General features: G+C 37.8%; 1 protein-coding gene and 1 long non-coding RNA gene across 2 annotated transcripts; both read left to right on the forward strand.

Annotated features, from left to right (window-relative positions):
• Positions 1-816: 816 nt before the first annotated feature.
• LOC110674713 lies at positions 817-6,954 on the forward strand. The gene is made up of 2 exons (XR_002499121.1): positions 817-1,204; positions 5,662-6,954. It is a non-coding gene; the product is annotated as an uncharacterized LOC110674713 (long non-coding RNA).
• Positions 6,955-7,227: 273 nt separating this feature from the next.
• Positions 7,228-8,652, forward strand: LOC110674712. Its single transcript, XM_021838767.1, has 2 exons — positions 7,228-8,047; positions 8,271-8,652. The coding sequence occupies exons 1-2, from the start codon at positions 7,274-7,276 to the stop codon at positions 8,418-8,420; spliced, it is 924 nt and encodes a 307-aa protein (XP_021694459.1). The 5' UTR covers positions 7,228-7,273; the 3' UTR covers positions 8,421-8,652.
• Positions 8,653-12,043: the final 3,391 nt, after the last annotated feature.

The following is a 12,043-nucleotide window of genomic DNA, read 5'->3' on the forward strand; positions in this document are numbered from 1 at the left end:
ATTTACGAATTTCTCCAGTGATTCATTCAAGAATTTATGCAGGTATTACTTGAGGAATTCTCCCCAGGGTTTCCTGGAAGAATTCCATCTAAAACTCCTTCAAGATTTCCCACTAGGATTCCATCTCCGAAGGATTCATACATAATTCCCTAAAACATTTTATGCAAAACTCCTTCCAGCGATATATAGCAATTCATCAATGCAATCTTTCAGGAATTTGTTTATGGAATAGCTTTAGAAATTGGAAGTCTTACTAATAAATTAATAAATAATAAATTTGAAACTTTGCAAATACAATCAAAAAAGCTCTTCTTACTCTGAACAACTTTCTCTAAGATAGAATGATTTCTATTTAAATGAGATTCTGAGATATTTTTCAGTTGCTTCGTATCAGAAATACTAGCATACACTAGTGCCATGTACCGCCATGACTCAAAATCCGGACACTTGAGCACCGGGCTAACTTCAACATCATTTATATAATTGAGTATATCTGTTTTCATAAGATACTGTAATGTTTTACGACGGTAAATGTTTGATATTTAGGGTGGTGTAATAAAAATAACGATTATTTATGAAAAAAACGTTTAAATATGCAAAACCAAGCGATGTGTCTTGCTTCGAAATCCGGACACTCTTATTAGGTTGATTCGAAATCCGGACACTATTGCTTCGAATTCCGGACACTTCTTTTTGACGAAATATTTGCATATTTTGTATAAAAATTCAAATTTAAAAACTCACCATCTCTACATTTCAGGATTTTGAACGGTTTACTATAAGTTATCTTGAAAGTATCGAGTCGTGACAAACTCTGAAGCTACCAGAAATTAGTTAGCTACCAGAAATACGTTAGCGAAACGTAGTCATTCGCATACACTGACACACCGGATGGATGGCGATACTTACATGCATGGATAACATAGTGGATGGCGTCAACCGCCGAGTCAGCAGATTAATATTATAAAAAGGTAGTGACCGCGTGGCTCGTTCTCTTTTTTCCTGAAGGCGTCTGAACAACTACCGGTGGTAGAGGTATAGTGTAGTGAATAAAGTGGTTGTAAATTAGAATTAAAGTTTTTAAAAAGTTGAAGAAGTTCCTGCCGAACTTAAGTGGCGTCAGAAGTGGGATCGTGAAGGTGTTAAAATAGAGGAAACAGTCCCGCCGCACGATCGAGAAAACCCGGATGCAGACTTCAAGACTGTAAGTAGAAACTAATTAATCCTATTTTTCAAACCAATACTTTTTAAAATTCATATTATACAATGCCTGAAACCAGGGCTTCGGAAATGGAGGCGCTTCGAGCTGAAATTGAACAGCTCAAAGCGTTGATGACGATCGGGAATAGCAGCAAATTCTGCATTCCCGATCCAATCAAAAATTTGTCGGAATTTTCCGGCAACAAGAAGGAACTGTCGAGCTGGCTACGCGAAGTGGATGAGTTATACGACATGTTCAAAATAAAGGGCGCGAATGGACAGCCCGACTCACTAAGCTCTATGTATCTAAGAGCAATGAAAAATAAAGTACAAGGAGATGCCCGCGCGATTCTATGCGCAAATGGCGATCCCGATACCATCTATGGTATCAAACAAATTTTGATCGAACAATATGGTGACCACCGAGACTTTGCGACCAATGTGTCGTCGTTATTCAATTTACGGCGAGGTGACAAAAGCCACCTCAGGTTTTACAACGATTGCAAAGACATCAACACAAGACTTAAAGCAAATTTGTTGTCGAATCCTCTATCCGTTCGACAAATTATAGATGTTTTAAGTGTAACTAGATATTTAGATAACATTGGGGAACCTTTAGCTTCCATAATAAGACAATCGAAGCCAAATACGTTGGAAGAAGCATACGAAGCCGTATCCATAAATCAAAACGCAGAAATTAGAACGAAGCCTATTAAATTTCATTCACAGTCCAGACCTCATAACGACCCTAAAAGCAGCGGCTCATATAATAACAATAACGGCAAAACACATCCAAACGCGAGTAAATTTGTTTATAAAAAACAAGTGCAACAGCATAAACCTCGGGCAGAATACAATACTAACGAGATCGACGTGGCTAATGAATACGACGATGACAACGATGATGACGACAACGATGACAATGTGACAAACAGTGAAGTGCATAGTGATGATTCAAATTTTTTAGAAGAAGAGCGTCAGCAGGCAGCAACGTAAACAATTTTATACCTTACATTAATTACCAGACAAATAAAGGAGTGCTTAAATTCTTAATCGATACAGGCGCAAATAAATCTTACATTAGTCCGGAACATGTGCACAGGACCAAAATAACGGATCGGCCCGCAATAGTAATGAACAAAAATGGTAAATTTATCATCGACAAAATGGTCCACATAAATATTTTCCCCAGAGTATCCAATGAAAAGCTTCCTTTTCACGTTTTTAAATTTCATGAATATTTCGACGGCCTCATTGGCTACGAAAACTTAGCAGCAATGAAAGCCAAAATAGACTCAGGCAATCATCAACTGTTGATAAGAAACATTCAGTATCCACTTTCAAAATATTATCCACGTTCATGGAACTTCCACGAACAAACGGAGGAGCTAGCTGAGATATGCACCACCTCCGATGGGACATTTCTCATTGAGAACGAGTTAAACCTAACGACCGGTGTTACGTTACAACCTGGTTTATATGCAGCTAAAAATAATCGTGCCACAGTGCATTTATTCAGTACCAAGCGTGCTAAACTGAACGAAATTAAACCGCTCGAAAATGAACGCTATTTCCTTAATCAACATGAAACGTGTCCGCGACTGAACTTCCCAGCGGATCACCTAAGCAGGGAAGAAGTCAAACTCTTAGCTAAGACTCTACAACCATATAAAAGCATTTTTTATCAAGAAGGACAAAAATTAGATTTCACACATCAAGTAAAACATAAAATTGAAACTACCGACAGCAACCCGATCCACCAGCGAACCTACAAGTATCCATACCATTTGAGAGAAATAGTAAGTGACCATATACAAACAATGTTAGAGGCTGGTATCATACGAGAATCGTCTTCTGCTTGGACCTCCCCCATTTGGGTCGTCCCGAAGAAAGCAGACAATTCAGGTGTGAAGAAGTACCGCATAGTTGTTGACTATAGGAAATTAAATAAAGTCACGCCTGCGGATCGTTACCCAATACCCGAGATAAGTGAAATACTAGATCGCTTAGGCAAGGCGCAATATTTTTCTGTGCTTGATTTAGCCAGCGGATTCCATCAAATAGAGGTAGAACCAGCTGACATTCCAAAGACAGCATTTAATGTTGACAATGGAAAATATGAATTCGTGAGAATGCCGTTCGGGTTAAAGAATGCGCCCGCGACATTCCAACGTCTCATGGACTCTGTGTTACGTAAACACTTGGGAGTAAGATGTTTCGTCTATATGGACTACATCATTATATTCTCTAGTTCATTGGAAGAACATATGAAAGATATTCAGAAAGTTTTGAAAACTCTCAAAGAAGCAAATTTGAAAATACAATGTGACAAGTCGGAATTTCTTCGAAAGGAAGTAGAATTCCTTGGACACGTTGTAACCACGGAAGGGGTTAAACCTAACCCAAAAAAGGTGGAGGCAGTTGAAAATTGGCCTCTCCCGAAAACACCGAGAGAACTTAAATCGTTCTTAGGAACTTTTTCATATTATAGACGTTTTATACCAGGTTTTGCGCAAATTGCAAAACCAATGACTAGTATGCTTCGGGGGAAAAACAAACTTATCGTTTCTACTCCGGAATATGAGGAAGCATTTGCAAAATTGAAGGAAATTATGAGCTCTAAACTTCTATTAATCTATCCCGATTTCGATCAGCCGTTTATTCTAACAACGGACGCGTCGAATTACGCCATTGGAGCCGTTTTAACTCAATTGGTAGATGGACACGAAAGACCGATTGCGTACCTTTCGCGCACCTTATCGAAAGCTTAGCTTAGCTTAGCTTAGACTGACTACACATATCAATGGTTGCTATTCCGTAATTGACCGAAGTCAGTGAAAATGCACAAAGAATCAACTAGAAGTTCGGCTGGGATTGGCCATAATCTTCTTCAGTGTGCATAATTCAGTGCCTCTATTTATACAGGGTCAATAACGGCGCCGGCCACGTCCTTGCAGTCAGGTGGGATTGGGGGAAGGAATGTTAGTGTGTAACCTTTGCTTTTTGGAGACCGTGTTTGCCTCTGCATCTCCACAAAGGCTACTGGGAGGGATGTTTGCTAATGGGGAGGATCGTTGGGTCATAGGATTCACTTTGATAAGCGATTAGACCATGATAAACAATGATTTGTGAGATATATACATGCTTATACGTAAATATAATATTTTCATTTGATATGAACAATTTCTATGTAGAGGAAAATTATGCCGACACTTGAGGTGACGAACCATTCAAAGTTTGTTGAACAAATACCTAAATGTAACATTCCTACAGCTGTCAGGACGAAAGCATGTGTTATTATATTTTACTCATTTGAAAAGAAACAAAAAACTCTATTGGTTGGGACATCATAGAACACTCTTATTCTTATGCCGACACTTACAGTGGCGAACCATCCAAAGTTTGTTGAATAAAGTGAACCTTTCGTAAGTCTACACTTGTAGTGTCGAACCATTCAAAGTTTTTTTTTAATTACAAAAATAAAGGTATATAAGAGGTGTTCTGAAAAAAAAAATGTTAAACATAAATAAATCATGAATCAGAGTTTGTGTCGACACTCACAGTGACGAACCATCCATAGTTTGTTGAAAAATCATATTTACATCCCACCATTGTAATGATTGAATGTGCAGTCATACATATTTTATAGATTAGAAATAGTAGCATGAAACGAGCTCACCAATTGATCCGTTATCCTTGACTGAGCAGCCACAATCCACTTTCGGCTTCACTCGTTTGCTCGGCTATAAAAAAGCACTCAGGAAAAAAAAATAAGCGCGCGACCCAAAAAGAATTAAAAAAAAACTGTTCGGGCTTTCTTGACGCACTGCCCAGGAGCAAGCGTCAAGGTCGAAGGATCAAACAGAACTAACCGATCGCGGCACTTTTTCAGTTACTCCAACCGAACTCACCGATCACGCCACTTTTTCACTTACTAGAACAACGCGCGACATGTTTGATCCTGCCCTCGTCGCTCGCCCCGGCAAAAGCAAGTGTCAAGGTCGAAAGATCAAACAGAACTCCTTTCGCGCACCTTATCGAAAGCGGAGGAAAAGTACTCCGCTACAACAAAAGAGCTCTTGGCCATATATTTCGCAGCAAAAAAGTTTCGGCCATATCTGTATGGTAAGAAATTTACTATTTATACAGATCATGAACCGCTAACCAAAGAAATCAAACTGACTGATGCTACAGGTCGAGTAACTCGCCAACGATTGTATCTAGAGCAGTTCGATTTCGAGTTAATTTATAAAAAAGGAAAACAAAACGTGGTAGCAGATGGATTGTCCAGAATACCACGGGTTGATGAAGTGAATCTTCAAACAGTACTTGAAAATGAGCTTTTCGAAAACGATCCTATTTACGGACCGGAAATCATTAATAAATTCAAAAATCAACTCATTATGCATATATCCCAAGACAAGAAAAAATCCCCTCACATATTTTATTCCGTATTTTCAGGTTTTAGCAGACACATATTTCACCAGGAAGAATACACTGAGGACCAGCTATTGCAAATTTTAAAAAAATATTTAGCTCCCGGAATGACAAACGGAATCTTTGCCCATCCGTCGGTTGCAAAATCGTGCTTCAAAATCATAAATGACAATTTTAAAGGGATGAAAGTTCAATTTTGCAACCTGAAATTACCAGATTTAATAACCAAAAAAGACCAAGACGAATTTGTTCGTAAAACGCACAACTTTAACCATAGAAGTTGGAAGCTTAATTACGAAGAACTTCGTCAATCAGTCTTTTTTCCCGGATATGATATCGATTGTTAAGAACTTCGCGAAAAATTGCCAAGACTGTAAATTTGCCAAATACGAACGGCATCCATTTAAAATTCCAATCACGCGAAGAACATATGAGAAACCTTTAGAGAATATCTTTATAGACGTATACGTCAAGGAAGGAGAGAAGTTCTTAACAGTCATCGATTCATTTTCTAAATTTGCACAACTTTACAAAATCAGTAGCGAAACAAGCGAAGAGTTAATCGAAACTCTCATTAAATACTTCAAAACGTTTGGAATACCAAAATTGATCACTTGTGATCAAGCTACATCATTTCGGAGCCAAAATTTCAAAACCTTTTTGGAAGAAAACGGTGTTGCCGTTCACTATGCTAGTAGCAGCAATAGTAATGGCATCATCGAGAGGTTCCATAACACCCTCCTAGAGATGTTTATGGCAAACCGAAGCAAAATCAATAACCTAACTCTGTACCAAGGACTTTCACTTATAACAGCACTGTATAACGACGCAAAGCATACAACAACGAATCTCACACCAAGACAAATAATCTTCGGAAATTCGACTTCACTAGACTTGAAGGACATAAACATGATGAAACAACAAATAATACAAACTGCCAAAGACAATATTGCCAGAATAGCTACCAGACATAATTCAAAAATAGTAGAAACGGACAAAGACTATCAAGACATCAAAAACAAAGAAATTCTTGCCAAAACTAAAGCCAAACCATCTCCATATAGCAATAGATATAGACTGGTCGAGGTAAAGGAACAGAATGACAAAACAATTACCGACACAACGGACATCAAAATTCATAAGAAAAATTTAAAACTCTAATGGGATTGACGAGGTATGTTGCTTTTTCTGACTTTATTTCAGACTATGTTTCCTATTCTGGACATCTACAGCTTGGACAGACATCCGCATTTACGACCTGACTAATAATCCCATAGCAATCATACCTCTCGGACAGGCCAGGATTAGTAACAGTTATATCAGAGTAATTCATCCCGTAAATTTAACAGCCATAAAAGATGCTATAGATTTGTTTGACTATGTAACTAAAAATTCTGATTTAAATAATTCACTTTTCGATCAAGTTATTAGAAAAAAGATAAATAAAATACACTTAACGTTCAACAGAATTATACCTCAAAACAGATTCAAGAGATGGGAATCACTCGGTAGGGCGTGGAAATACGTATCAGGCAGTCCTGATGCGGACGATTTGAAAGTCATTAACTCAACAATCAATTCTTTAGTAACTGAAAATAATAATCAAATACACATACATAATGTATTCGAGAAAAGAATGAGAAACCTTACAAGAACTTTCAATCTTCTGATAGATAACGAGCAAAAATTAGAAAATGTTACATTTAAAAGCTTTGATTCACTTAATTTTGTATTCGAACTTGATGAACTATTGTATTACCTAGAAGTTGTCGAGGAATCCATTACATTGGCGAGAAGCAGCATCCCAAACAGTCGCATCATTCACGAACGGGAACTGGAAGCCATACAAAGAATCCTCAACGGCAATGGCTTTGGACTTGACTCGGTTGACAGTATTTTGAACATCGCCAGTGCTTACGTAATGTTCAACAAAGACACATTCATATACATACTGAAAATACCCAGAATCAAAAACGTACCGTACACACTCAGCTTCGTTGAACCAGTAATTGCAGAAGGTTACCGCATTCATTTACCAAAACCATTTTACCTGAAAGGGAAAACTTCATTCATCTCACAAAGCCCATGTTCTAAGTTAAAAGCTCTCTTCGTGTGTTCCAATACCAATTTAGAACCACTCACAGAATGTATGCAACAACTAATCTCCGGAGAGACAGCTGATTGCCCCATGGAACGAATCTATGGAGATAAAACTATACGAAAAGTTAACGATGGCAATATTGTTATTCACGGAGACAACATCACCCTGAGGTCCAACTGTTCAACCACCCGATTCCTTAGTGGATCATACCTCATTCAGCATTCAAACTGTACGTTAAACCTGGACGATGAGGAGTACACAAGTACTAACCTGGAAATACAACCGTTCACACCGGTTACCACAATCAAGGTAAATCCGACCAATGTGATAAACCATATCCCGTTGGAACATTTACAGGAACTACATTTAGAGCATCGGAACCAAATAGATCACCTCAACCTAACAACGGAAAATATACATTGGAAACTAAACATCTTTGGGTGGATAGTTTCCGCTTCAGCAACAACGTTACTGGTCTTCATACTGGGTACAATCATAACCATAGTCTTCAAGCTTTTCATTTTCAAAACAGTCTTTGCACCGAACATGCGAGAAGGAACCAAGGAAAATAGCAGTTCAACCGAGGCGCATCCTGAGTCGAGAAGCATACCGCTTTTCCCGTAGCAATAGAGGAAGCCGAGGACGGCTTCTAACTAGAAGGGGAGCCGTTAGCGAAACGTAGTCATTCGCATACACTGACACACCGGATGGATGGCGATACTTACATGCATGGATAACATAGTGGATGGCGTCAACCGCCGAGTCAGCAGATTAATATTATAAAAAGGTAGTGACCGCGTGGCTCGTTCTCTTTTTTCCTGAAGGCGTCTGAACAACTACCGGTGGTAGAGGTATAGTGTAGTGAATAAAGTGGTTGTAAATTAGAATTAAAGTTTTTAAAAAGTTGAAGAAGTTCCTGCCGAACTTAAGTCTTATTAGGTTGATTCGAAATCCGGACACTATTGCTTCGAATTCCGGACACTTCTTTTTGACGAAATATTTGCATATTTTGTATAAAAATTCAAATTTAAAAACTCACCATCTCTACATTTCAGGATTTTGAACGGTTTACTATAAGTTATCTTAAAAGTATCGAGTCGTGACAAACTCTGAAGCTACCAGAAATGTAAACAAAGTTTGGGCAAAATCGATTCACTCACTTCATGGCAACCGTGAGATGCAGTCCAATACGCAATGAAATGTGTAGAGAATCGGTACGCATTTTGTTCTTTTATTATTGTTACTAATAACTTGATGCCTACAGCGATACTTTCACATCTATAACATACAACTAAAGTTGAAGAATAGTTTTGTGCATAAGTATCATAATAAAATTCAAATTTACTGTAAGAAAAATGTAAAAAATAATCATAGTGTCCGGTTTTCAAAGCGTCCGGCAATTCGAAGCAAAACGGTATTGGATGAATTTGGAAATTTGCATATTCCCTTGATTAAGTTCTTCTTTCTTTGAACAAATTTCTCTAAGTGAGAAATTTTCTATCTCGTTTAGATTCCTAGATATTTATTAACGACATTATATTGGAAGTGTTTTTGTTCACTAACGTTACGGTGTGGATGAATTTGAAACTTTGCAGAGCCCCTCGAGAAAGCATTGTTAACTCTGCACAACTTCTCAAAGATTTTCTATCTCGCTTAGATTACGAAATATCCCTCAATGATAACACACCGGAAGTGATATTGTAAACTAGTGTATGAGTTAAGGATTTATTTTACCACGATATATTCTGAAAGGAAGCGAGCATTGTCTTGTACAACTCTCCCGAAGGTACTACCCGTCTTGATGGTCGAATCCGTCCCCAATAATAATAACTAACTTACACGGAACTAGCGGGAGATGGGCAAATTTTGTGGACGGTTCTCAGTCATGATTGCATACAATTACAATCGGTCTTCTTAAAACACTTATCAACTGTGATATCGTAGTGGATAGTATACCGTTTACACCGTGTTTGACCCTGTCGATAGTGAACATGTAAATGGCAACTCACTTCTCTATAATTATCCACGCACAATACGTGGATGCTTCCAAGATTTTGGTAATTCCAACCAGTGGTTCGAATGATTTTCCGCTACTTTGCCCGTATTAATGTCATGTTCATTTGTCCTGATAGAGACCGATCAACATCATTGAACACGTGGATGTGCCCACGCGCTTGAAAGTCTCATCTCAGGAAGCGTTGCATAGCTAAGTTGCTTCACCAACGCGGACAGAAAGTCCGAACCGCAAACAACAAGGCCACGAAACGTCTAACACTTAGAAATTTTTACCTTAGCAACCGCGGCGTGCAGTCCCCTATTGGCAATAACTTTACCAGTATGCTTTAGTTTATTCAAAAGCATATGATTGTTGAATAAAGTGACATTTTGTATCAATTGACCCTACAACAAGCCTGATGTCATCATAAAGATTCAATTAAAACGTAAAAACGAATGTCATCTTAAGAAATTCTAGGTTACGGACTTATTATGCCAAACGGCTTCATGCCAAACAGCTTTATGCCAAATGACCTACCACCGTTTCAGTTACTACAATGCAAATAAGACAAGACGTGTCAGTTCAAAGTACAAAAGCGAAACCAATTGCCTGTCAAAAAAGACCACTTCTCATTGGTTGTTTTGGCAAAGGCCTACTTCCACATCGTTGAGTTGGATTGCAACAGGGCACTTTGTTGCTAGCTCGGCCGTGTTGCTAGATCATAAATAAGAGTTTTCATCAAAAGTTAGAAATTTTTTCATGAAATCTTTTTGTTTAAAATCTAATTATATTCGATGTAAAGTGTACCACATGCACTCATACAATACTGAAATAAATAAAAAAATACGTTATTGAGAGCAAAATAATGGAAATTGTGTCATTTTTTTCTAAATTCATCGCTGGCTTCATTCATAAACCTGACTTTTGCAAAAGATAGCATCCTTTATTGCGCTAAACGAATGAAGCGTGCAAGAAACAGCTAAATTAAGAATCTTGATATTTGAATTTGTTCATCAGATTTGCTTAAGAAGAAAACTGGTTGCACTGGCTTTTGTATCGTCAAGGTTATCGACTGAAAAACAACGGGCCAGTCTTAGTTGAGCTGTCACGTCCTGTCCTAGCAATGCAGTATCACAAAAAAGGGCATTCTACCCTCGTTTCCAGCTCTAACACTGCTATTTTTGTTGCATTTATATGTGACACATTGTTGACTTTCGCCAAATCATTTCTTCTCTTCGAAGAAATTGTTCGCCGGAATTCACCTAATGGTATGAATCACTAAAATTGAAAATGTTCGACCCTCTCCCCTCCTGTACAGCTTTTGGTATGGAATATTCCAAAATTTCGTATGGATGGCGTTATTATTTATAGGCGTGATCACTGCACAAGTTAAAATGTAAATTGAAGACTCCAATAAAAATTGACTAATTTCTAGTTTTATACACGATCATGTAAATTCAAGCGAATGTGCAATTAAATTTCAATTGAAAATGTATGGATTTCAAAAGATGGTGTAAAATTGAAGCAAATTTGTCGTATTTCGATGTTCCAAAGATGTGCATGAAAATAAACGTAAAATTTCATACTTGTTTAGCTAAGAATCATTTTGTAATTTATTGATGTGGTTTCTGGAGAAATTGAACCAGAAATACCTAGATAAATCTGTTGAAAAATTCTGAAGCAGTTGATTATGAAATTCTTAGACGAAACCATTTCAAAAGGATGTTTTTAGAGAGATGTATGAAGAAATTTTAATGTTGAAGGAACTTCTCTATGTGGATTTCTAAGATAAATATTGCAGAAACCATCTGAAATCATTATCTTATCTAACATTCGTCAGAATAAAAGATACAGATTGATTTCAGGCCTCTAACTGGTCAGATCAAAATCGCTGTTCAATGGGACCGACACCAGTCGGTTTTTCAAACTTTCTCGGAAAACGTCATATGGCATTCTTTGAAACCGAAATGATTCTATTTTGATCGTCACAACAACAACTTTTAAAACCTTTGTATCGTTTACATAATTAATTCTTGTCAAAAAAGGATGGATAGTGAAGAAAGTTGTGAATTCAGCTTCGAAATGCTAATGAATACGTCAGCCATACAGCCATCCAGGAGCCAACAAGCACGTCATACTCTCTTCCTTGGAGACGTCATCGATTTCTCAAATAGTTTGAACTGTCGCGAAGGCGTCGAAGTGAGGAACGAAAAATCGTGACAATATGTTTGCAGCGATGGGTCAATAACTTGCCCGTTGACGTGACCGTTTAACGGAGGAATGAATAGGTCAAGAAAGTTATCGATTTC

This window comes from Aedes aegypti, chromosome 1 (assembly GCF_002204515.2).
Source record: "Aedes aegypti strain LVP_AGWG chromosome 1, AaegL5.0 Primary Assembly, whole genome shotgun sequence".
In the NCBI taxonomy this organism is placed as follows: domain Eukaryota; kingdom Metazoa; phylum Arthropoda; class Insecta; order Diptera; family Culicidae; genus Aedes; species Aedes aegypti.

Coding starts and splice junctions, on each gene's coding strand:
- LOC110674712 (XM_021838767.1), top strand. CDS start 7,274: ATGAGAAACCTTACAAGAACTTTCAATCTTCTGATAGATAACGAGCAA. Junction 8,048..8,270: donor CACCGGTTACCACAATCAAG/GTAAATCCGACC, acceptor TTTTCAAAACAG/TCTTTGCACCGAACATGCGA.